The 27,622-nt window shown below is 40.4% G+C and overlaps 1 protein-coding gene across 10 annotated transcripts in view; it reads left to right on the top strand.

The window, feature by feature from the left end:
• The window catches only part of KDM6A (lysine demethylase 6A), a 219,311-nt gene that overhangs the window by 24,332 nt on the left and 167,357 nt on the right, over window positions 1–27,622 (top strand). For all 10 annotated transcript variants that reach the window (XM_087966799.1, XM_026674041.2, XM_087966797.1 and 7 more), the window contains exons 3-4: window positions 19,759–19,867; window positions 25,612–25,661. In XM_087966799.1, the coding sequence (XP_087822925.1) occupies window positions 19,759–19,867; window positions 25,612–25,661 (159 nt within the window). The remainder of the gene's footprint in view (window positions 1–19,758; window positions 19,868–25,611; window positions 25,662–27,622) is intronic.

The following is a 27,622-nucleotide window of genomic DNA, read 5'->3' as shown; positions in this document are numbered from 1 at the left end:
GAGTCAGGAGGACCAACAAGAATATCAGCAACATGGAATACAGGAAACGGACCAAGAAGAGAGAGGCAAAGAAAAGAGAGAATACCCACGGAGAGAAGGACTAAGAACAAGACCCCAAAGAGAAGCAAGAACAAACAGAAGATTTTGGTAGACCCAGAATTAACAATGGAAGAAGAGATTAAATTACTCTCAATAAACATCAATGGATTAAACTCCCAGATCAAGAGGAAACAAATATTAACCAAATTATCTAAACAAAACATTGATATTATATGCCTACAGGAGGTACATATCCAAAAACAGCATAAAAATATATATAGAATATCCCAAGTTGGGTGTATTATTTACAGCATTGGCGGATCAAAAGAAAAGGGGGGGGGGTAGCAGTTTACGTTAAAAAAAAAGGGATAAATGCAAAAAAAAATCTATGCAGATGAACAAGGCAGAATTTTAATGATACAAATTAATTTACATCAAAAACAATTACTATTAGTGGGGATATATGCCCCTAATGATAACCAGAAGAAGTTTGATAAGGGACTGTATGATAAAATAATTAGTGTAGGTCAGGGGTGGGCAAACTACGGCCCGGGGCCACATTCGGCCCGTTGGTCTGTCCAATGCAGCCCGCCCCTGAAAAAAAGCACTGCCATTGGTCTGTCCAATCCGGCCCGCCCCTGAAAAAAGTCGCTGGGCGTGGCGTATTGCCCTGTGCGCGCGGGCCCCCAAAGCTGCAAAACAGTGCGGAGCGATCTAGGGGTAGGAAAGAAAGAAATTTGCAAAGGCCTCGGCTGGGAGTTCGAAATCACCTTCGAGTGCGACCTCTCCGAAGGTGAGTCCCGCCGATCCCCTTTTTTTCGGGGCTTCCAGGCTTAAACTTTGCAAAGGCAAAGCTTGCAGGCTGGAGCGTCTTCCCGCCAAGGAGCGGGAAGGGTTCCACCCGGTGGGCGGGCGGGCTGCTTGGAGCCACCTAAAGCTAGGCCGCTACTGGTGGAGCCTTGCCCTGCCTTGGTGCCCCGTTTCCCAGCTCGGCGGTCCTGCTCGGGCAGCACTTTAAAAGGCTGCTCCCAGCACCTGAGCAACTTCCCAGCAACTTTCCGCCGTTTTAACTCACGGGCGCTCGCGCCTTGCCCCGAGCTGCGCGGCGGAGGAAGCCCGGCGGGCGGGCAGGCAGGCGGGCTGCTTGGAGGAGGCAACCCGGCGGTGCTCGGGCTTCACCTCCCCTGTGCAGCTCGGGGCAGGCGCAGCGCCCGCGAGTTAAAACGGCGAAAGTTGCTGGGAAGTTGCTCGGTTTTCAGGGCTTCCAGGACTTTGCAAAGGCAAAGTTTGCAGGCTGGAGCGTCTTCCCACCGAGGAGCGGGAAGGGTTCCACCGGCGGGCGGGCGGGCTGCTTGGAGCGGGCTGCCGTGCGGCTCGGGGAGGTGAGCGAGCACCAGCGAGTTAAAAGCGAAGCCGAAAGTTGCTGGGAAGTTGCTCGGATTTCCGGGGCTTCCAGGCTTAAACTTTGCTCGGGCGTCACTTTAAAAGCCTGCTCCCAGCACCCGAGCAACTTCCCAGCAACTTTTAACTCGCATGGGCGCTTGCGCCTCGCCCGAGCCGCATGGCAGCCCGCTCAAGCAGACCGCCCGCCCACCGGGCGGAACCCTTCCGCTCCTCGGCGGGAAGACGCTCCCGCCTGCAAACTTTGGAAGCCCTGGAAGCCCCGGAAACCTGAGCAACTTCCCAGCAACTTTCGGCTTCCTTTAACTCTGGCGCCGCGCCTGGCCCCAAGTCGCGTGGCGGAGGGGAAGCCCGGGCGGACGGGTGGGCGGACTGCTTGGAGGAGGCTCCGGCTTCCTCCACCAGGCACGAGCGCCTGCAAGTTAAAAGAAAGCCGAAAGTTGCTGGAAGTTGCTTGGTTTCTGGGGCTTCAGGCTTAAACTTTGCAAAGGCAAAGTTTGCAGGCTGGAGCATCTTCCTGCTGAGGAGCAGGAAGGGTTCCGCCCGGGCGGGCGGGTGGGCTGCTTAAACTTTGCTTGGGCGGCACTTTAAAAGCCTGCTCCCAGCACCCGAGCAACTTCCCAGCAACTTTCGGCTTCCTTTAACTCACGGGCGCTCGTGCCTGACCCCGAGCCGCGTGGTGGAGGGAAGCCGGCGGGCGGGCGGGCTGCTTGGAGGAGGCGACCCGGCGGTGGTCTGGCAGCAGCAAAAGGCAGTTTCGCCCGGGCTCCGCTCAGGTGTCTGGCTGGGGCTGTCAGGAGTTGCTACCGCCGGCGCAGCTCCGTGCGGCTCCAGTCCCACGTTGCCTTGGGAAGGAAAAGGCAAAACCAGGAGCCGCTGAGCCTGAGCCTCGGTGCCGCTGCTCCCGTTGCAAAGCACCGCCGCGGCTCTTCCTTTTTGCCTTTCCCTTCCCGAGGCAATGCGGGACTGGAGCCGCGCTGAGTCGCGCCGGGCGGTAGCAACTCCTGACTCAGGGGCCTCCGAGGGGAGGGGAAGGAGGAGAAGGGGGAAGGGTGGGGGTGCGATTCCCCAAAAATCTTGTGCTGACCGGCCCGTCTGTCAAATTTTAAAAGTCAATGCGGCCCCCGAGCCAAAAGTTTGCCCACCCCTGGTGTAGGTGAAGAAAATATTTGCTTGATGGGGGACTTTAATGCCATTGTTGATGTTAAAAAAGACTATATTAGTATGGAAAGGATTAGGAAGAAAAAAAAGAGAATTTTACCAAAAAAATTTTTTGATTTAACACATGAGACCAATTTGGAAGATATACGGAGGAAGAGGAATCCAAATGAGAAAAATATACGTTTTATTCTAGTCCACAAAAATTATGGCCCAGAATCGATATGGTATGGGTTAATGGGGCAATCGAGAAAGACATTAGTGAAGTAGAGATAATGCCTAATAAATGGGCTTACCATAGTCCGGTTAAAATTACATGGAAAGGACATAGTAAAAGGAAAAGGAGATGGATATTAAATTCACAAATAACAAAGGAAAAAGAATATATCTCAAGAATTAAAAATGAGTTAGAAACATTCTTTAAGGTTAATCTAAAACAACATTACTAGTTTACAAAATTTATGGGACACTACAAAGGCCTTCGTGAGAGTCATATCAATAGCCCATATAGCTAAGAAAAATAAAGAAAAATGGAAGAAACAGAACGAATTACAAGAAAGGATTAAAAAAAATTGAATATGAGCTCCAAAAAGACCCAAAGAATATGGAAGTTAAGAAAGAAATAGGGATGATTAGACATGAACTAAATTTGATAGATATTGAGGAAAATGCACGTAACTTAAAAAATCTTAAACATAATTTCTTTGAATCAGCAAATAAATCGGGAAGGTGGTTGTCCCATAAATTAAAAATAGAGAAAGAGAAAAGACTAATTCAGCAACTCAAGGATGAGGAAGGGATAGTGTATTATCAGACGGAGGAGAAAAAGAGAATTGCGCAAAGGTATTTTGGTGAGCTTTATAAGCAAGAAGATGTTAGGGAAGAAAACATTAGATACTACTTGGAGGGAAACGGCCTGAGCCCAATCTCAGAAGAAAACAGAGAAGTACTTAATAAAGAAATAACATTAACAGAGTTACAAAAGGCGATACAAAAACAAAAAAATAATAAAACACCAGGCCCGGATGGTCTATCAGGCGAACTATATAAAAATTTATCTGAAATATTTGAACCAATATTGCTGGAACTATATAATGAGGCATTAATGCAAGCTAGACTTCCGAGGTCCTGGTCCGAGGCATACATCTCCTTAATTGCAAAAGATGGCACTGATCAACAACTAATTGTGAACTATAGGCCAATCTCATTGCTAAATACGGATTATAAGATATTTATGACAATATTAGCAGAAAGAATGAAACCAATTTTGAGTGAACTGATACACACAGACCAGAATGGTTTCCTGCCAAATAGACAAATTAAAAACAATATTAGGACAGTACTAAATTCGACTGAATACTATGAAGTTCACCCAGAAAAACAGGCAGCTTTAATTTTTTTAGATGCACAAAAAGCATTCGACAATCTTAATTGGAAATTCATGCTATATCAAATTAAAAAGCTGAACTTTGGCACTAATATAGAAAAATAACTACAAGAAATATACTCAAATAAAAAAGCAAGTGTATTATTAAATGGATATCGTACTGAAGATTTTGAAATTGCAAAAGGAGTGAGACAAGGGTGTCCATTATCGCCTCTATTATTTATCTTGTCTTTAGAAGTGTTGCTAGCTGCAACCAGACAAAACCCAGAGATTTATGGAATTAAGATTAGAAATGAGGAATATAAAGTTCAGGCATTTGCTGATGATTTGGTATTTATAGTGGAAGATCCAATGAATTCGGGACCAATATTGTTGCAACAAATAGAAAAAATTGGGGAAGCAGCAGGATTTAAAATAAATAAAAAGAAAACTAAGATGATAGTCAAAAACTACAACAAAACAGAAAGTAGAATTAGAAAACACAATAGGACTGCAAATAGTAAAAAATATAAAATACCTGGGAATTTGGATATCACCCAGATGTTCATTAAAAGAGGGCAATTATGTTAAACTGATTAAACAAATCAAAAAAGAATTGGAATTATGGGCCAAATTGAAACTGTCTATATTAGGAAGAATAGCAACGTTGAAAATGAATACCTTACCAAAACTAATATATCTATTCCAAATGATTCCAATTAAATTAGGGAAATCTTTTTTTATAGAACTAAATAAAATGACATCCAAGTTCGTCTGGTTGGGCAAGTGGCCACGTATTAAAATGAAACTATTACAAGATAATAGGAGCAAAGGTGGTCTTGGACTACCAGAATGGGAGCTTTATTACCAGGCAGCGGGGTTGAGTTGGATAAAGGATTGGATTAAATTAAGAGACAAGAGAATCTTAACATTAGAAGGACATGACCTCTTGAAAGGTTGGCATGCATTTTTGTGGGAAAATAAAAGTAATATACCTATTTCAGTCAACACCTAATAAGAGACTCATTGATTACAATTTGGAAAAAAATCAAAGGTAAACACTACAGAAATCCCACGATGGCTGTCAACTATGGAAGCCATAATACATCCAAATAGATTAGACCTACGGAAAATGGTAAGCTATGAAGAACTATTAGATAGTCAAGGGAAATTAAAATCAAACCAAAAACTGAAGGAAAATAGAATTATAATCGATTGGTGGCCATATTTGCAAATTCAAAATAAATATAAAAAAGACTCAAAAGATTTTGGATTTGACAAAGGGCAGAACCAACTAGACAAAATATTAATGGGACCGGAACAAAAACTTATAACTAAAATATATAAATATTTATTAGATTTTAAAATGGAAGAGGAAATAGTCAAAAGTACAATGATTGCATGGGCACAGAATTTTGGATACACTATAGAATTAGAGGAATGGGAAAAAATATGGAATATAAATTATAAATTAACGGTATCTGCAACATACAAAGAAAACATATATAAAATGTTTTATAGATGGTATTTAGCCCCAACAAGATTGGAAAAAATCTACTCTAATATGAGTCCTAAATGTTGGAAGTGCAAAAAAGTTGATGGTACATTTTATCACATGTGGTGGATGTGCCCCGAGGCCAGGACATACTGGATTCAAATTAAAAATTGATTAAAAAAGATCACTGGCTATCAGATTGAGCTCATACCGGAATCCTTCCTATTAGGAATCATTAAAGAAAGACTACTGAAAGAAGTAAAATACCTAGTGTTACATATTATAACAGCCGCCAGAATAGCCTTTGTGCAGGTATGGAAAACACCAAATACCCCCAATGAAGAACTACCGTGTTTCTCATATAATAAGGCCGGGTCTTATTTTTTTTTGAGCCCCCAAAAAACAGCTAGGCCGTCTTTTCGGGGGTGATTTAATTCCCCCCCTTGCATCCTCGGGCAGGCGGGCAGCGACGGCTTGGATGTTGACCTCGGTGTTGGTGGGGCACTTTGTATCGGGAGACCTTCCGCCACCGTTGCTTTCCCTTCTCCCCCTTCCGCCACCGTTGCTTTCCCTTCTCCCCGTGCTGCCGCGGCATTTAGAGCAACGCTGTGGTGTTTGGCGCAGCCACACAGCATTTGGCGCAGCCATGCGGGGTCGGCCAGGGCTCCTTCCTGCAACCAGAGCCCGGCGGAGACACTCGGCTTCAGGCGCTCCTGTCGCCGCCTTCCCGGGCATCGTTCGAAGGCAAAGCCCATTCTTTTAAAAACGACGCCCTACTATCGGTACGACAAAGCCTGCCCTGCCCAAGAGGGCAGCCCAACCCCACATGGGGAGGCGAATCTCCTGGGGCCACAGCGCAGGATCAGCCCACCCCAGGAGAAGTGCCCAGCCGCCATCCCTGCCTGGCGCCGGGCAGAGCACAAAGAGCTTCGCCTGGGGTGCCCAGCGCAGTTGACAGGTGGGGCCTCCTCCCCGGCGGTGGAGCTCTGGCCAAAGCAGCAAGCGCTTCCCCGCCGGACCCTCCACTCATCCCGCCAGGGCCGCGCTGGAGCCGGGCAGGGTTGGCAGAGCCAGGAAAGCGAGCCGCTGGTGCGCACCCGCCTGCCAAGCAAGAGAACCGGGCTGACTCGAGCTTGGCTTCCTTCCCAAGTCCCTCCAACCCGACCCTGAAGGGGCCACTGGGAGAGGCCACCCAAAGCAGTGATAGCGCTCACCCATCCGTGGACAGGGAGGCAAGGCGACAGCCCGCGCCGCGTCCTCCGAGCTGAGCCCCGCCGAGTGAGCGCCTCTGCCCGATGCCCATGCCGCTGCAGCATTTGGAGCTGCCGGTGAGTTTGGAGATGCGTGGGGACAGGGATGGGCTGGGTGAGGGGTGGAAAGGATGGGCGGCTTCGGGCTCTCTCTGCCGGACCTGCTGTCCAGGGAAGCTGCACCTGAAGCCGAGTGTCTCCACCAGGCTCCGGTTACAGGGAGAAGCCCTGGCTGGCCACGCGTGGCTGCGCCAAACGCCATGTGGCTGCGCCAAACACCGCGGCGTTGCTCCAAACGGCGCAGCAAGCCCCCGCCATCCCCCCCCATTTCGCATGTTTTAATATAGGCCTTAATTTGGGGGGAGGGGCTTAATTTCATTTCATGCCTATAAAACATGCTGGGACTTCCTATTGGGGGAGGCCGTATTGTTGGAGAAACAGGGTAATAATACACAAAGTAACAGAAAGTGCTGAGATGAATATGCTAACAATGAAATTGAAAGAAAAAGACGACTCTGAATTATTTACAATTTGGAACAATTGGTATAAATGGCTAACAAACAGAACCAAGAAGTGAGACAAAAATGTTAATTGAAACAACCCTTAAGACAGTAAAATAAACTTTTGTAAACTATATAAAAATATAAGAATAGTAATTATAGTTAAAGATATTAATAGTAGATAAACGCAATATAATGTATTATGATATTTAAATCAAAATCTTATATAGATGTCAAGAACGTTGTTGATACCATGATGTTTTACGATGTAAAATAATAATAATAATAATAATAATAATAATAATAATAATAATAATAATAATAATAATAATAATAATAATAAATTTTTTAAAAAAAGTTTCCCAAGCTGAACTAAAGGCAAAAAAAAGAAGGCATGCGGTGCTCGAGAGGCAGTTTGCAAAAACCTTGGATCAAATGAGGAGACGTTTGCAGCAAGCTTCCTTCCCAATGGAAGCTCAGGTTGGCCAACTTGTGGGGCCCAGGGAAGAGGGGGTCCACTATTTTTTATCCTGGTCTCCTATGGTGCCAGAGGAGGAAGGGGTCCTACAGGCCTCTACAATTCCTCTACAATTCCACCTTCCAACCAGCCCACTCAGGGTAGCATTAGACATAGGTCTGAAGCTACCTTCACCCCCCACTGCTGCTGCCCTATGCTCTGCAAAAGCCCAATCAGGCAGTGTTTTCTCTGATATTTCCCTAGTAGTTTCTTCTGCCATTCAATGAGGATTAGCAGAGGGCTTCCAACAATTCCTTTGCCCTCTGGGTGGTGGTGGACAAGATTGGTTCCCCAATCCCTCTTTAGGGGCCCTCCCAGACACTGGGAATACCATAGGCCTCAGGAAGTTGGTGGGCCCTCTACTCAATCTGATTTGGGGGGATTATAGGGAAAAGGATTACTCACTCCCCTCAGAGCATAGCCACTCCTCTGGGTCAGAGGAGGAGGAGGGTGAGATCAGAGACCCATGTATGTCTGAGGCAGAAAGTTTCCTCAAGGACAGCCCCCCTCACTGGCGGTCTTTAAGCCAGCCTTATTTAAACCCCTATTACAGAAGGCTTTGGTCACTGCCCAATTGACTATGGAGGAGGTGGCACCTGAATCCCAGAGGGATCTTCCAACCTAAGGGGATACTCTTTTCTCTAAACTTGTGGTCCACATAGGTCTCCCTTCTCCTCTGTTATTTTTGGATCTTGTTAAAGAACAATGTGCTACCCCTGCTGCTGGACTCAGGCCTTCATCACAAGATCGGCATTTCTACAATGTAGGACCAGCCTTAGCTTCTACCCTTGCGGTCCCTTTGGTGGATACCCCAGTAGTGGCCTCCTTCTCTTCCTCTGGTACTCCCACTGATTAAACGAGATGCCCCGATTCAGGAGAACATTTGATGGAGACCCAGATCAACTGGCTCTATTACTTAACTCTGCTGGATTCCATTTAGACTGCTATGGGCACCTCTACCCATCTCATAGAGCCATGATGAATGCCATTGCCATGGGACTGGAGGGAGAAGCAAAAGAGTGGTTGGCAGCCCTCAATAAGAGGAGAGCCCCCCAACTGCAGGATGTCGACAAATTCCTGCAAGAACTGGAAACCAGGTTCAAAGAAGCGGAGGATGACCAGTATGCAGGGGATGAGATCCAGAGTTTAAAGCAAAGGCGGCAACCCATTAAAGAACACATTTGTGAGTTCAGAAGGGTCAGCTAGGGAAGCTACCGCCCTGCCCAGAGGAGTTACTAGCCCACTTTTTCAGAGAAAGCCTGGATAAGCAGATTAGCCAAACCACCATCTATCGGGACATTCCTAACCAACTCTCTGACTGGTTTCAAGTGGCGATTAAGTTTGACAGCAGCTTGCCAGCAAATGACATGCGGAGGCAGCCAGATCCTAGAGAGAGAGGACAACCAGATCGGAGACCATCTGGCCGATGGGAAGCTGTGGCAGCCCAGCCAGCCACAACACCAACCCTCCCCTGAGGCCAGCTGAAATGGTATAGATGCAGAGGGGTAGGCCATTTTGCTTCAGCCTGCGCAAGTCCGACCCTGAAGTCCAAGCCAAAACTACCAGCCAGGGCACAACTGGAATGGGGCCCCAGGCGTGCTGCCAACAAGTCCCGAAAAGCCCTCCAGATTGTGAATGTCCCCCCCTACCATGCTGAAGGGGGGGGGACCCACAGTGACCCACCGATGACCAATCCTCAGAACCCTATGACAGTGAAGATGAGGGGGAAAAGGACCTGATGGTGAGTGAACCTATCCACCTTTTCACCTTCCCAATACACCTCACTGCCCCAAAAGTAGGGACTCAGTACATTTGAAGCTCTGATAGACTCAGACTGTACCAGATGTTTGATTAACTTGCCCACGGTTCTGAAACTAGGCATCAGAGCAAAGAAATTGACCCACCCAATTAAGTTTAAACAAGTTGATGGGTCCCTATTGAGGGAGGCACACCACCCACTTAACCGAACCAGTGAGGCTGCAGCTAGCAGACCACTGGAAATTAGTTAGATTTGTAATAGCTCCCAAAATGACAGGCGGTCATACTAGAGCTCTCTTGGCTAGACAAGTGGGGCCTGACCATGAAGAGGAGGCAGCCAGAGGCTGAGGATAGCAAGAGGTTCCTACCCCTCTCCGCACCAGCAAACAGAGGCATCGACCACACAGGAAACTCCCCCCAGGGCTCCACCAGAACAACTGGTGGCCACCTCTGAACAGATCCCAGAAGCTGGAAAGATTCCTAGGGAATACCAGGACCTCGCTGAAGTGTTCAGTGAGACCGAATGCAATGCCCTCCCCCCCCCACCATGCAACGGATTGTGCCATCGAAATCATCCCTGGGGCCAAACTTCCCAAACCCAAACTGTATGCTAAGCCACCCCAGTTGTATGCTATGAAACTGATAAAACAAAATGCTGCATCTACAAGGGGGTTCTCGTCTACCTGAATGACATTCTCATTTTTACCGAGACCATGGAGGACCACATACCCCTAGTCCATCAGGTACTTGAGAAGCTTTTGGCGGCAAACCTATATGTCAAGCTGTCAAAATGTGAATTTCACCACTCTCAGCTAGATTACCTAGGCTACCGAGTGTCAGACGAGGAGACAGGGATGGACCCAGCCAAAGTTCAGGCTGTCAGAATGGCAGTCCCCTAGCACCTGCAGACAGCTACAAAGATTCCTGGGATTCGCAAACTTTACTCCTTTCCGAAAATTGCCAAACCTATGAGAGACCTCCTAAAAACGAAGCCCAGGGCGAAGACACGCCCTGGGCAAACACCCCCCCCCCCGTGGGACCTCACTTGCAGGGAGCATTTGAAACACTAAAGCAGCTATTTGCAAGAGAACCGGTACTAAACATTCCGACCCTCAACAATCCTTTGTCATCCAAGCTGATACCAGCGATGTGGTGGTAGGAGCCGTCTTACTCCAAAGAAATTGTCAAGGGAACCTATAGCCCTGTGCCTATACATCCTGTGAACTCACTGACACAGAGTGACAGTGGGCAGTGTGGGGAAAAGAGGCTTTTGTGGTAAGATGGGCACTACTAAACTGGCAACACCTTCTGAAAGGCGGGAAGAAACTGAAGTCTGGACTGACCATAAGAATCTGGAAGCCCTTAGGACCTATCACCCAACTCCCGGAGAGTGGAGGGAACACAGTAATTTGGACCATGGTCAATTTGTTCTCAAAACAGGCCCACTTTATTGCCTCCTCCGGATTATCTTCAGCTAGGAAATTGGCTAAGATGTTCATAAAATATATCAACTGCATGGAGTTCCCCGCTGAGTCATCTCAGATAGAGGATTACAATTCACAGTGAAATTCTGGAGGGAGTTCTTGAAGACCATAGGGTCGACCCAGGGACTTAGCTTGGCTTTTCATCCGAGCACGAATGGAGCTGTGGAACATGCAAACGCCATGGTAGAGCAGTACTTGAGATGCTATGTGGGCTACCAACAAGACAATTAGGTGGACTTGCTACCATTTGCAGAAGTGGCCTACAACAATGCAATGCACAATAGCACTGTACTGACTCCTTTCCAGGTGACTAGTGGCATGGAGTTCGTCCCCATGCCCAAACTGCCCAGAGAACCACCTTTGTCCATGACCCTGACAAAATGGATGGACTTGCTAAAATTGGGTTGAGAAAACACAAAATAGGCCCTGGCTAAAACGACAAAAGCATACAAGAAGCAAGCAGACAAGCGCCAAGCTCTCCAACCTACCTTTCAAGTGGGAGATTGTGTGTACCTGTCTACAAAACACCTTAAACTAAAATTAGCTAGTAAAAAACTGGGACCTAAGTTTTTAGGACCTTTCCCTATGGTAAAAGTGATTAACTCAGTCCAACTAGAACTTCCCCAACTGTTAGGAAAAATACATCTGGTGTTCCAGTTGTAGATTCCCAATTAAGACCAAAGGGTAAAGTGGCACCTAAGCCGATTGTAATACAGGAAGAGACCTACTATGAGATCAAGAAAATTCTGGACTCTTAAGATGCACAGAGGTCGCTTGCAATATTTGGTCCAGTGGAGGAGCTACCCTTTATATGAAGCTACCTGGGTAAAAAGCTGGGACGTGAAAGCAGATAGATTACTAAAGCAATTTCATGATAAATTCCCTAATAAGCCAAAGGGACCGCTGGGAGGAAGAAGGTGGGGTTAGGGAATATACAACTAACCCCTATCCTTTATCTCATTCCAGGAGGTCCTCATCAGCTGAGGGGGGGAAGCCTATCAGCCCTATAGTCTTCATATGAGAGAGTCTACAGGACTGCCACACCGATGGTCCAGCTAGCGGTGGGAACAAAACCAGGGAAGTGTAGATAGTGGGGTTTCAATATTATAACAACATTCTTTCTATTGGGAGCCAAAGACGTCCAGCTGGCACCTGGGAAGGTATAATCAAGGTTGGTTGAAGTTGAGAAGTGGAGATGATTGGACCATGTCATGCAACAATGGATGTAGGGGAAGAAACTTTGGGTTTTACCTTGGGTGGGGAAAATGCAGGCTTCTAGATTCAGATTTTCCCCAGATGTGCCAGTATGATGTTTCCAATAAACTTTCAGGAAGAAATTCGCCTCAGAGTTTTAATTTGTTTGGAAGTGTTACTTGGAACTTTTACATAATGTGCAGCACTTCATCATTGTGAGGAGTAGAAATACCCCAAATGTTTTGAATTTAATCCGGTTTACAAGCTTTGTTTTTAAAAGGCCTTTGATTGAAGACCATTAGCTCTTTTTTCCTCACAATCATTTTAGGGGTATGTAAAAAACATATTCAAAATTATTTGTTTTCCAAATGAATGAAAGACACCATCTTGAATATGAAATATTCAATATGTTCAATGAGAAAGTTTCTGAATTTTAAATTGGAATTTTTAAATCGATCCAACCCTTACCATGCCTCCTTGCACACCCTCCCTCACTCTCATGGCACCACCCTTGTGCATCTTCCCCAATTGCCTCCCATGTACTCTCCTTGAGCCTTGCTGTACCTCGGATGCATCTTTGCAACTGTACATAATGTACTATCAATTTATGGTTCTCATTTAGCAATTATTACATGTTAAGTATAAGTTGAAATTATGGAGATGCTTTGATATTTTTGTATAATTGCAAAAATAAATGTACTTTTCTGGTTCAAAGAATGGAATAGAAAGTTGGCTACATATATTTACATTAGAGAGAATGAATCTATTGTTTGTCTTTTTAAAATATGTTCTGATATAAAGTTGGGAAATTTCAGCCAGCAGGTAAAAATTCATTGGGGTTGTTTTTTTCTCAGCCCCAAGCATTTATGGCTGAAGTTTACTTTAAAATCTAAATTGTGAGAACTATCCAGACATTAGCCTATAACAGTGAAATTGCCTGTGAAAGAGAATATTTAGTTACTGTACATAGTTCTCTCTCAAAAGTCCTCTTTTCAGTTCCTATGTTTCCCTGCCTAATTTAAAGCTGCTTGGTTGAAAAATATAGAAGAAAAGAAACTGAATAAATAAGTTATTGTGGTGACACAATTCCTGTATATGTTCTCTTTGTACATAGTAAGGTCCATTTATCCATAATAGTGTAATTTCAGACATTATCCACATCATTATTAGAAAGATCAATTATAGTTATGATAAATAAGAATAAGAGGGCATAAATTGAAATGTTTTTATTTAATATATTTATATTTATATTAACTATGATTAGCCATGATGTACATATTTGGGAATCATGAAGATCGGAGAGCTAAGAAGATAGCGTGTGAGATTGCAGGTGTTCCTGTTGATTGTTCTTTAAATGTACTTCTTCCAGGATCATAATTTATTTACAATTCAGATCATTTGGTTTGTACTTTTTAGCAGAGCTCTGAGTGAGTCACATAATAAGATTAAAATGAGGCAAATAATGATAATTTAAACCAGGGGTGGGATTCAATTTTTTTAACATCCGGTTCTGTAGGCATGGCTTAATTGGTGGTCGTGACTGGGTGGTCGTGGCTTGGTGGTCATGTTATTGGCTGGGCGTGACCAACTCAATATCACTCACATCGAGGCACCATCTCCTCGCCTGGCCTCTCATGACTTACAGTCGTAAGTGTGAAAAACGGTCATAAGTCGCTTTTTTCAGTACCATTGTAACTTTGAATGGTCACTCCACACAAGCAAAGTACTAGCAAAGGAGGGGGAAAAAACTCCAGAGAAGTTCCAGAGACAGGAAGTCTAGTCCTGCCAAGAATGTAATAAGGGTTAACGGAGAGGCAGTTTCTGTAAGCAACACCAGAATGTTTCCTTCCTGCCTTCCTTACAGGATTAGGCCATTAATTTCTTCTAACAACCAGTTCTCCAAACTGCGTAGAATGTTAACAACCGGTTCTTGCGAATAGGTGTGAACTGGTAGAATCCCACCCCTGATTTAAACATACTTTCAGGACGTTTTTGTAGGAGGAGTGGCAGAATCACATGGTGGAGTCAAAAGATTAATTAGCTTAAGAGTGTCTCTGTAGCCACAAATGTCCAACCCCTCTTGAATTCCATTTACCTTTATCTAGTGCCAAAATAGTGTTAAGCATTAGTTGAGTAGATTTATATACATAGGCATCAATAGTAATAAGTCAGTTTAATTCGAACTAAACCTATGTGCTGGCCTTTTGCTCCTGATAGTTTTTATGATATTGTTCATTGAAGTTTTTCCCCTTCGAATTCCTGTTCATCTTATGAAAAATGTACATTGTTCCAATTCACAATTTACAAATGTGTTCTCAAACTATAACATTAAAAAGCAAATGACATTGATGGCAGCTTTCTTCTTGAAAAAATCCTGTATCTCTTTTTTTCTTACTTAATAGCAAAGAATGAAAAATTTCATTCACTTGTAAATTTGGAGCACCATGTATGGCTCCAAATGTTCACTGGGCTTCTTATAATTTGTATCTTATTGATCAAATGATGATTGAATACAGTTTTCATTAGAGAAATTTGATAGCTGAGATTTTTTGGTCAGACCCTTATATATACCAAACTTAACAAATGTAGTGTTCATTTGCATATGATGAAAATTAACTAATATAATTTGCCTGGTAGGTTTGCCTTAACATATCTACTAGGTTTTGGCTTTTCATGGAACTTGTTTAAACATTAATTGAACACTTGTTTCAATGTTAATATTGGTATGATTTTTTACTTAATATTATTTAAGACAGAGGTGGCAAAGAGTAATATTAGAGTTCTTTTTTGGGGGTTAAAATTTGCAGAAGCAGTTTGACAACTGTATGAAATGGACAACTTAACAAAAAATAAATTTACACGATGGGCTACATTTCGCAGAGGCCTCTCCCTCCAGTGGCCCTGTGTGGACTCTGCCAGGCCCCTCAGTATTGTTTGGAGTAATGTGAGAACTTGCTTTTATTGTGACTTAACTACTTTCTGGTTCCTGATGGCATTTTCTTGCAGAGGTGGTGAGGGGCTTGGTTGGCCCTATTTCCATCCTATAGAGTACCTGACTTGGTTAGCATATTATCAGCAATCGACAACTGTGGCCAGTGTTATTCTGATTCCATGCTGAGGCATGAATCCTGACTGAAGGAGTTCACATATTACTTTCTTTATAGCATTCTGTAATAAACCCCACCACATTCTCAATCATTTTCTCCACTTGAGGGGTAATATTGAATTCATGTGGTAGAGCCAATCTTTTTTATAGAGAAGTGGTGTTACAGTGGTGGTCAAGCCATAGTGTTGCAGTGGTGGTTCTTTTTTTGGGGTGGTGGTGATTCCAGTTGATATTGACAAGAGTAAAAAGTCAAGCCCAGAGTCCCGTACCTGGAATGCCTCAGGGCTTGACACTCTCACCCTTTACGTTTTTAACATCTATATAAAAACCATTGGGAAAGTCATTCATCAGTTTGGGATCTGGTGTTATCACTTTGCGCAATTGTATATCTTCTATCAGTGTTTAGAGGCTGGGCGGTTCTGGAGAGGGAAGAACATACTCAGGGTCAACCCTAGTAGGGCCAGACAGCTGTGAGTATTCAGCAGCCCTGAAATTTCAGTCCTGGCTGAAGGACTACTTGAAGAACAAATAGCAGCTGTGGCCAAGAGAGCTGTGCATTGATCCATCTAGGACACCTTCAATCAGGGTGGATTTGATTTAAATCAGATCAATTTAAATCATGATTTAAAATCACTAGTAAAAAGGCTTGATTTAAATCAACTCAGTTTAAATCATAATTTTTAAAGAGCAACTGTCATCTCTGCTGTGAAATTGTGTGAATGCATCAATGCAGTGCATGTTATCTCAGCTTGCAGAGCTTGGATTCATTGAGTTTACTAAAAATGTAAATATTGCACAATATACAGCCTCATGCTACACAACTAAGCGCTATTTCATATTGAATAAACTGAATTATTAATGTATCTTAAATTGAATACTATCTTTAGATAGATTTTTATTCCAAAAGCATTTTATTAAAATAAATTTGATAAAAATCAAAGAAATCCGATTTAAATTTTCAAAAATCTAATTTTTTAATTTTTTTTAATAAAAGTATCAATTTTTATCCACCCTGTTTTTAATGTGCAGTCATCTCACATTATAGTGTGGCAGTGTGCTCTGAGTGAGATTGCTCTTGAATACCAGAAGTTAAAACTGATTCAGACTTCAATAGCACAGGCAGTAATGCCTCAATGTGCCCAAATAACTCTTGCTTACCATTTGGCTTCTGGGTGCATATTAGAATGCTAGTTGCCATTTATAAAGCTGTTCATGGCATAGAACTACTTATCTGAGTGACTGTCTACATCAGTTTCCGCCTGTCCTGTACAATTATATAGAACGGATGCCTTTGGGGTCCTATTAATTGAATAATGCCATGCGTTGGGACCGTTTTCCTACAATAGAAACTTGCCCCCATCCTCCAAGTCGTAAGATTCCCACCCTGAAAATCCTTGAAATTTCCCTGGGGGTTTGCATAGGCATTGAGTCCCCTTTTAGGGTTCTGTTTGTCAACATGATTTTTTTTTTACTGGACGTACACTGATCTTTGCTTGTTTTTATTATTCTGACTATTTTTAATGCTGCATGTCACCCAGGATTTTGGGTAGAAGTTGGGAGGTTTCCTAATTTAATAAATAGATTGATAGAAACATTTTTAAATTAAAATAATTCCCATGTTACACTTCATTAAAACCCCAATCATTTTATCTGTTCTGCTGTATCTTAGCTGCAGGATAAAAAATAGGTTTCAAAGACTGCTCAAGAATTACTTTGTAGGCTGCATATGTCTTCTAGGCCATATGGATTTTCTCACCAGATTTAAGAAACTGTATTCACAATAGCAAAACAAAAACAAAAACAAAATAATATCTGACAGAGGTACCCTTTTAACATTAGGTGTTAATAGGGGAACAGATCCCTCTTTTAACAGCTGGATAGAGTTTTAGTTATTATATATAAAGATGTCTTCAAGTCATGCTTAATACCTGCACACATCAATGTAGCTTTCTTAGCATTCAAACAGAAGTGGTTGCCATTACCTTCCAAAATGTTTTTTGAGCTTTCCAGTCTAGACTAGTCTACAACCTGGGATTTTTAAATAGTATTTCATCCATGTACTGACCAAATTTATATTTGTGTGGTTTCAGAACAAAATTGGTCACGTACTACTACCTATTGAGGCGCACATATGCAAAAACGTTTTAGAAAAAAGAATTTCTCCCTTATCAATGCTCAATTTAAAAATCAGAGTTACATTTCTGCTTCTTCTTACCAAACCAATATACTTCAACAGTTTATTTTCAAGGGTGAGGTAATTGGTATTTATTAAAATTAAATCTGAACATTTAAACTGCTAAACTTCAGTTATGTCGAAATGATTCAGAAAATTGAGACATAAGTTTGATTATAGTTTAGTGTAATTACAGATGTAGACTGGTGAATTTATTCAATGTGATGATTGTATGCAAATACTTATTTCAATATTGAAGTATTTTTGTCACATGGTATTTGATTTCACTTTCAAGATAGGCAACTTAATCTTTTCTATTGAAAGTTTTGTCATAAGGCAGACAAGTATTCAATTTAGTGTTCATAAAGCAAATAGATGATAGTACAAGGCAGTACAAGGAGTTCACATATTTTAATCTGTGCAGTAATGCTTCTTCAGTCATTTGCTTCTTTGCTTTTCTCATGATGTAACTGCTGATATTGCCAACTTATTTCCTTCAAGCCTAGGTCCCACTTTTTTAATGCAAAGGACTGATATCTACAACATTTCCGCCCTATTTCCATATATTTATGGAAAAATCACCGTTATGCTTTTAATCAAATATAAGATGCATGCAAGAAGATATAATATTAACAATAACAACAATAATAAAGATGATGATGTCCAAGAATTTTACAAAATACATCAAGAAATTGCAGCTTCCTGAAATAATACCAGCGGAACTGCAAAAAACTGCACTACTCAGAACATTGTATATTTTAAGAAGATACTTGGTTGATACCTAGGACGCTGGCAGCAACCCGTATCAACCATTAGCACCAGTCACTGGTATTTGTGATAGATCTTTAAATGTTCAGTTGACTGAGTTTCATGATTAATGAATAAAAGAGATGATGATGATAATAGTACAAAATAAAAATACAAAAAATACAAAAAAATATATAAAGACCTACAAATAGAAATAAAATGACTATGGCAAAGGCAAGCAAAGGTAGTACCAATAGTAATAGGCGCCTTGGGTCCAGTCCCAAAACAACTGGAGCACCACTTGAACACCATAGGCATTGACAAATTTGCCATCAGTCAATTGCAGAAGGCAGCTTTACTTGGAACAGCTTCCATCCTGCGGCAATATCTGTAACACCATCAAATATACAGATTTCCCTATCCCAGGTCCTCGATAGATAGACAAAAATGCCAAACCCAGTCTAAACATCTTTCTGGCTGTGCGATTAATAATAGTAGTAGTAGTAGTAGTAGTAGTAGTAGTAATAATAAAGTCGATACCTAGGATGCTGGCAGCAACCCGTATCAACCATCAGAGCCTGTCAGTGATAATTGTGATACATTTCTAAATGTTCAATTGACTGAGTTTCATGTTGTAATTCATGTTGTAATTCTAATATACATGTATTCAAAACTTTCTATGGAAGGAGAGTTTGATACAAGGAAAGATAAAGAGTAGGATAAAGACTAAAAGTGCATTCTAACAAATTTGGGGGGAAAAGAGACAAAAATAGCCAAGTGGATGCCATTGTAAATTTTGTCCAATCCTCTATGCCCATATTATTAAAGCATTTTTTCTTGCAAACAAAAATGTTCCCTAATTAATACAGTACATACAGTGTAACACATTGTATTATAATTATCAAATGGAGGTAGAAAATTTCAGAATGTAGGCATAGAAATACTACTGCACTGAAATATTGACGTATTTTTCCCCTCAATCCTCTGTTCTTCATTCTCATCTATTTTTTTTACAAATTTGAGTGGCAAATGAACCCAATTACGATATTTCACCAAGCTGTTTTTCTTACAGTTTTAGATATGGCTTATAAAAATATACTTTTTAGATACATGGATCTGAAGCTAGTATATTTAAAAATCAATTTTTCTAGTTTCATAAAATATATTATGCCAGAACTGTGTGGTATTTAATGCTAAAATAAGATTTACTCTTTCATTTATAATTTCTGCTACAGCAGGATTGTTCTTATAGACAAGTGACTAATACCTTAATGTGTTAAGCTGAAGTATCATTGTAATATTTAATAATTATTGAAATATATGATTAGGTTATTTTATTCAGAGTGAAAATTATGCGCGTAGCAGAGCAGAATAATATTTAATTTTAAAATGAAAATTAAGCATAATTGTATCATCTTCATAGCAGTAAAATTAGGACATATGCATTTCCCCCCTTACATAAGATGGCAAAATATGGAATTGCTTCTTAGTTTTGAAACAAAAATCAATTTTAAAGTGTATGTTTATTGATAATTGAGTATATTTATAAAGAATATCCTTTTTTTTCCAGGCTATTGGCTGCTATGAATCGTTAATATTAAAAGCAGAAGGAAAAGTTGAATCAGATTTCTTTTGCCAGTTAGGTCACTTCAACCTTTTATTGGAAGATTATCCAAAAGGTAAGTCTATTATAATTTGTTTTAGTATTTCCCCCACCTCAGAATTCTAGATCTGTATTATATACATAGTTCAGTACTTACATTTCCCCCTTTTATTAGAGAGGCAGCAGTATACATTATACAAAATATATAAAAAAGCAATAACGAAAAGAAATTAAAAGCAGGAGATAAAATATAACCCAACTAAATTCATTTTAAATCAATACCATTTATTGTTCTCCTCAACCTCTTTCTATCCATGCAAACCATTCTTGCTTCTATCATGTCCATTTACATTGTAACTTTTGTTCTTCAAACTTTTCTGATAATCCCCTCAACTCCTTCTTACCGCAATTTTCAGTTTTTCATTTCCTCATTTTAGTGATTAGTTATTCCTTATATCTGTATAGTCAAATAACCTTATTTTTTTTGTATTGGTCACTCATTTTCAGTCTCCATTTGTTCATACCTAATCATTGATATTTTCGATCTTATCTCTTCTGAATTAATTGGTTCCTTTCTGTATTTCTCTTGACATATCTAGGTCCCTGTTAATGAAGTGGGCAGAAGCATAATCCATTTTTGTTTATTTCAACATTCATTCTTTGCCATAGACTATGTAGTATCAACTACATTTCTAGCAGCATATGCATAATCTTTCATTTTTTCCATTCATGTTATGATCTAAAATTAAATTAAGACAAGCAAATTTATCTATTTCCTCTATTTTTTGTCATGTATAACTTGCAATATTTAAGTACTTTTATTTTCGAATACATATTCCTCTATCATTTAGTCTAATACTTGCTGCAAATTATGTGAGTTTTTAAACAACAACCTATTATTGTCTACATGCAGAATTATATGTATCTTTATATCTCCAAGAAGTATATTTCTTATGTTACCATGGGCATTCCTTGCATATAAATTCATTGAACCAGTCAAGGGCACATTGTTACCAGCACTCATTCATTCCAATTTCAGCAATCATTTCTCCTTTTGCATTGCCTCTTCTCCTTTGTTTATTCCCCCCCAAAGATTCATTTCTGATATTACCCAAAATGCTATGTCTCAAATTCAGAATCTCTCATTATCACGGTTTCTTTCATAATGAACAATCAGATTAGTCATGTTTTAGTTGTATTCCTTTGCCATGTGTTTGTGTGTAGGTTAATGCTTAAAGCAGATACTCACCAAAAAAAATCACATGCTTGAATCTTTGAATGGCCAATCATTCTTTATATATTCCATTCATATCACTTAAGGAAAATAATTTTTCTTTCACGATTGCACTCATTTAGAAGTTTTTCCTCAAGCCCATCCCTGGTTCTTTCATAACTAACAACTATTGCCAATATATAAATGTAGAGAACAAAGTAGATGGCACAATTCATACTTTCTTATATACATTATAATAATTTCATATATAATTAAACCTATATCTTATCTATGCTTATGTTATTTTATGTAAATTAGAATATCTCTGAAATCTCTTAATATCCTACTAATTAGAAAATACTGGATTGTCATTTGAATAATGCTGTCAATAATTCTGCTTTCTACTTTTGGAATTATAGTGATAGGAGGGCCATAAATATTAATTACACCTTGTATTGTTTTTTGGTTCTCACTGTTAACTGAAAAAGATAATTTCTGAAAATAATTAGGCTAGAGAAGTCTATCTGGAGTATATACATTTCTTTTAAGTTAAGTCTTTGAAGATAGTAATTAAGGACTAGATTAAGAAGATCAACACTAAATTCTTGTAACCTACCAGTTTGTTTTTATTTCAAGTACATTTATTAGGAAAAATGTCATATTGAAATACAATTGTATATGTAATTGTATATATAAGCATTTTAGTTAGAAAATGATATTTATTTAATTAACCATTCCAAGTATACTGTATAATCTGTAATATTGATACTTGGTGTAGTAATATGAATAGTTCAGTAACATTTCTGTATATAAGAAAAGAAAAAAAAAACCATGTTGCTCCATTATTGAGAAAATCCAGGTACTCTACTCTAGACGAATAAATGGAGTATGCATTTTGGTATACAGGTAATTCTTGATTTACCACAGTTCATATAGTGATCATTCAAAGTTATAATAACACTGAAAAAAAGTGAATTACCGTATATGCCGGCGTATAAGACGACCCGGCGTATAAGGCGACCCCCAACATTTCCACTCAAAATATAGTTTGTTATATACTCGCCCTCTTCCGCACGCCTTCCACTTTTGCACTTTTTTTTTTTTTGAGGCACTTTTGTCTACCGTGGAAGCGAATCCCGTGAAGCTGAAAGGAGCAGCCAGCCTTCTCCCAGCTCCCAAGGAAACGAGGCTCGCACCGCCCGGGCTCCGCTGAGGTATCCGGCTGGGGCTGTCAGGAGTTGTTACCGCTGGCGCGCTCCGTGCGGCTCCAGTCCGCGTTGCCTTGGGAAGGGAAAGGCAAAAAGGAAGAGCCGCGGCGGCGCTTGCAATGGCAGCAGCGGCTCCTGGTTTTGCCTTTCCCTTCCCGAGGCAACGCGGGACTGGAGCCGCGCGGAGCCACGCCAGCGGTAACAACTCCTGACAGCCCCAGCCGGATACCTCAGCGGAGCTCGGGCGGTGCGAGCCTGCTTCCTTGGGAGCTGGGAGAAGGCTGGCTAAAAAAGTCATCTTATACGCCGGCAAATACGGTATGACAATTTTTCACACTTATGACCATTGCAGCAATTCCATGTTAATTTTGATCAACATTTAGACAATTGGCAACTGACTAGTATTTATGATGGTTGCAGTATCCTGGTATGATGTGATAATCTTTTGCACCTTCTGACAAGCTTAACTCTGCTACTAGCTTACAACTGTACTGTTTCACTTTCACTTAACAATTGTGACAAGAAAGATCATTAAATGAGACAAAACTCACTTGAAATCTGTCTTGCTTGGCAACAGGAATTTTGGGCTCAACTAATTCAGTAAATACAGGTAGTCCTTGATTTACGTAAATCAAGGACTACCTGTATTTATTGAATTAGAACAACGTACCTAAATACAGTAGTGAATTTAATATTGAAACATACCTTTGTTATTGTGCTAATATTTTATGATAATACAAAATTACATTTAGATCAATTTTCTTCAATCTTACTGACAATGCATTCAGATGTATGGTATATCTATTACTAATAATTTCTTTTGAAGTTGAGCTTGAATTATTTGTTCCTTGTTAGACTGGAAGCCAAGCAACATTATCTCGAAGTGTTTTTACATTATTGGGCAACTCTCTTAGTTATGGGAGGGCATTTTATTTGTTTTTTATATTACATGCTTTTTAGTTTCAATATTGATGTTGTCTAAGCACCAGGATTGGTCTACTTGAGTAAACCTTCTAGTTTTTTCCTCTTCTGTTTGTATAGAAAGATTTTAGAGAAAAAGACAAATGCTGTTTTTTCTTCTTCTGCTCTATTATATATAAATAGTGTACCCAAGTTTGGAGTTGGATGGCATCCTTGAATCTGATTTGTTTATGATGTCCCACAATAAGCTTAAGATTTCAAGAAAATGTCATCTGGGAAAATAGATTCCTACTAGAATACCCTAGCTATTTTAGTACACATGGAAATCAGTGGAACTGTTTAAAATAATTAAGACTTTTGCTTTATACTCTTCTCCAGGATTATGGTTTTTTAAAATTCTCAGTAGCATTTGATAGCATGTCAGGAAAATCTGGAGAAAAAATGATATATATGTATGTGTGTATATGTGCATGTAAGTTTATGTGAACATATACACACCCACACCCACATGCACACACACACATACACGAAAACATGCACACATATATTTACAGAGAGTGAAAGACCATTTTTCATTGACTTCACTTTTTTCTTACTATATTTTAATTTTTAAGAAAATATTATTTTTCTTGGATAATCATTTTATTACATTTATTTTTTCTTTCCTGATTGTTTGCAATATGGTGTCAGGGTTCCAAGTAATACAACCATAATAAACAGAGTTCCGAGGCAAGTAGGTTCCACAAATAATAAGTTTATTGGACATATCATATTGGCACAAGTGGGTGAAAAACAACTCTGAATATTCCCGTGGTTTTCATCTAATTAAAAGTAAAAATTCCCCCCTTTTCGTAAACAGTCAGTCACATAGTCCAATCAAGGTCCCATCACGTTGTCAGATGACATTGCTGCTCTTCCCTGTGGGAATGTCCTGGTTCCCAGTAGAAAAATATTTTGTTTTGACTACAAGCCCCTCTATACCCATTCTTCTATTCCTCAGCGCAATGCAACACAAATGGCCTTGGTCAGGTCAGCTTCAGGGTTGACAGGCCCTTAATTGAAGAGAACTTCCTACAAAGAAAAAAGATCACAAAGAGGTTATTCAATATTCATTTTAACCTCCCCATCCACCCCCGGAGGGGCCCTTAGGCTTCTGTGGGTACTTGTTGTGGAACTGCTTAACCAACCTGTCTGCCTTCACATCCCAACTCTTAACCCAGGTAGCTCCGGAGAGGGGGTACTCCTTCCACTGTACTAGATACTGCAGGCAACCCCTATGTAACCTAGAATCTAAGCTTTACCTCATCTTCTTTACCTCATAATGTGTTTCCCCCTGCACCGCTATGGGGAAAGGTCCCATAAACTTTGATCCTAGCTTCTTGCAAGGAAGTTTTAAACTTCAGGTACTTTGTAGAGAGGTAAACCTTGTCCCCTACTTGAAATGGTACTTGGGGGCTGTGGCATTTGTCAGCTTGCATTTGAGTTTTTGCTGCCTCTCATAAAGCTTGCCTGGTGTTTTCCCACGCTTCCTTTGGTGATTCCATCCATTCGCTTGGTGACATGGATGAGGGAGGCTCTCTGCGGAGTTCAGTCATGGGGACAAATTCCATGCCACTGGTGACCTGAAAACAGGTCAGCCCTGTGCTGCTATGTTGTATTCCACCTCAACAAATGGCAGTAGCTCTGCCCAGTTAGACTGCTGGTAGTTGACATAGCACCTCCAATATGGCAACACGGAAGCCTCAAAATGGCCTCGGTCAGGTCAGCTTCAGGATTGACATATGGAACTTCATAATTTAATATCTCTTGGTTCTGAAAGTAATATAAACCCCCTATCCCGTGCCAGCAATTACAAATGCAAGAAGTCAAACCTAGATCAGAGTTCTGTAAATCTCAGTACAATGTGGAAATGTGAGGGCCCAAGAAAAACAAACAAGTTTATTGCAGAAGCTGAAGTTCCATTCAGATAAATCCAGGATCCAGCAATTAAAGCTGTGTTTGAACTTAACATTAAAGTAATAATAATTTATTAGACCAAAGGTCAGTCCAGATATGAGAAACAACATATGAAATACATATGGGCCCCCATTATTACCCATTTAGTATGTGTTTTTTAACATAAATGTGTAGCTTTTTTCATCACAAAGTTCTCACATGAATTATTTAGTGTATGAGTCAAAAATTTTATAATTTCTATGAATTTATGAGATTTTTGACTATTATGCATAATGTATACTCACTAGAATGCACATATTTAAATAAAATTTAATTATAACACATAAATTATATCCATAACAATTTTGCTGAAATTCTATATAAATGGGTATATTGTATGATTTTATTTCTGTTTCTCCCTGCAGTAACTTTATTTACGTACCCAGAATATTTTTATTAAATATTGACCAGTTAAGATGAGGCATGATGCTATACTTCCTATAATTTGTATTGTTTTCTCATAAATATTTTTTTTTATTTCAGCATTATCTGCATACCAGAGGTACTACAGTTTACAATCTGACTACTGGAAGGTCTGTATAGACTTAAATTGTCAGCAATCAGTATGTTTTTTTATTTTATAGAGGAATATTTAATATTTAAACTATTACTTCCACAGCTATTTTTAATTATTGTTTACACTGATATTTATCATGACTAAAATTTCCATGTTAAGAAGTTAGCAACATCACCTCTAGATTCCAGTTAGTTCAGCATCCTGTTTCGCATAGTCGCTAAGCAGACACCTGAGTGTACAGGTCGTCCTCAACTTACAACAGTTCATTTAGTGACTTTTCGAAGTTACAACAACATTGAAAATAGTGATATATGACAATTTTTCACACTTACAACCATTGCAGCATCCCCATGGTCAAATGATTTACATTTGGATGCATGACAACTGACTCATATTTATGGCAGTTGCAGTTCCTGGAGTCATGTGGGCCACTTTTGCAACCTTCTGACAAGCAAAGACAATGAGGAAACCAGATTCACTTAACAACCATGTTACTAATTTAACAACTACAATGATTCACTTAACACAGGGATCCCCAACCTTTCGGCGCCGCGGCCGGTTCCGGCGTCAGCTGGCGCCTTGCGCCCGGTTCCGGCGTAGCTGGGCGCCGCCATCTTTTTGTGAAAAATCACTTCCGGTGGCGTCATCGGAAGTGATTTTTCACGTCAAAAAATGGCGGGCGCTTAGCGCTTCTGATGGTGACTTTTTCGGGTAGAAATGGCTTTCTACCGGAAAAGCTCACCTGAAACGCTGGCGCCGCCATCTTTTTGGAAAAATTGCTTTTTACCAAAAAAGATGGCGGCGCCAGCAACCAACGACCCCGGTAAAGGCTTATTCCGCGGCCCGGTACCAGTCCGCGGACCGGCGGTTGGGGACCCCTGACTTAACAAACTTTTTACAAAAGTTGTAAAAGCTGGGGCAAAGCTCACTTAATAAATTTCTCACTTAGCAACATAAATTTTGGGCTCAGTTGTGGTGTAAGTTGAGGATTACCTATATTAGTCTTTTCCTGCAGTGTTCTCAAGTAATTATCAATAATGATACTGTATTTGAACCCAAAAGCAGTTTTATGCTGATTGCTAGTTTAGTTTTCCATGAATTTGTCTAACAATTCCAAGTCTCTAAATCAGTGTTGACAAATTGTGGAGATGAATGTCTTAGTTTAGCATGGTATAATATTGATAGTGTTTGTCAATTCAATTTTATTGGAAAAACTTAGGTTTTAGAATTACAAAAGATTAGGAAAGCTTAATTCTATTGTGTAGCAATCAGAATTTAGATAGTATTTGAAAAGTTGTGTTACTGTAGGATAAGTTTTCTATTGATCATTAATGAGGAATTCAGCAACAACTATTACACCATAAGAGGATATGTTCACAAAAGTAACTATCAAAACTACAGGATTATTTTCAGATTAGAATTCCTAGAATACTTTATTAGCCAAGTCTGATTTGACACACACAAAATTTGTCTCTGGTGCAAAAGTTCTCAGTGTACATGCAAAAGCATCAATAATACTCATAATAATGATTATAATTATATAATAATGATTATAATAAGAAGGAGTGGTAAAGAAGATGGGAAGGATAGTAATAATACTGCAGCCGTACAACATGGTAAATATACTTAGACATGACACTCTGAGTATTAAGTGTTCAGCAGAGTGGTGGCATGAAAGAAAAAAACTTCCTGTATCTAGTTGTTTTGGCATGCAATGCCTTACAGCGGCATCCCAAAGGGAGAAATGGTGAAACAGTTTATTTCCAGGTTGTGTGGGGTCTATAGATATGTTTTTGGGATTTCATATCCTCCCCCCTATTTCTTAACACTTTTTGCTATTTTAATATCTATTTTTGTTATTTGGGGGGGTTGCTCATGAATCTGCAAACTGCTTTTCTTTTTATCTAAACATTTGGGCCTTTTCTCTGGTGACTGAAATTTAGATACTTTATGAACAAGATCTACTGCAGATCCCTA

The sequence above is a fragment of the Notechis scutatus genome, chromosome 5 (genome assembly GCF_049901735.1).
Source record: "Notechis scutatus isolate UNSWTSFEM ecotype Mainland chromosome 5, rNotScu1.2, whole genome shotgun sequence".
Lineage (NCBI taxonomy): Eukaryota > Metazoa > Chordata > Lepidosauria > Squamata > Elapidae > Notechis > Notechis scutatus.
Note: the sequence above shows the minus strand (reverse complement) of the source record. Positions and strands in the feature narration are given on the sequence as shown.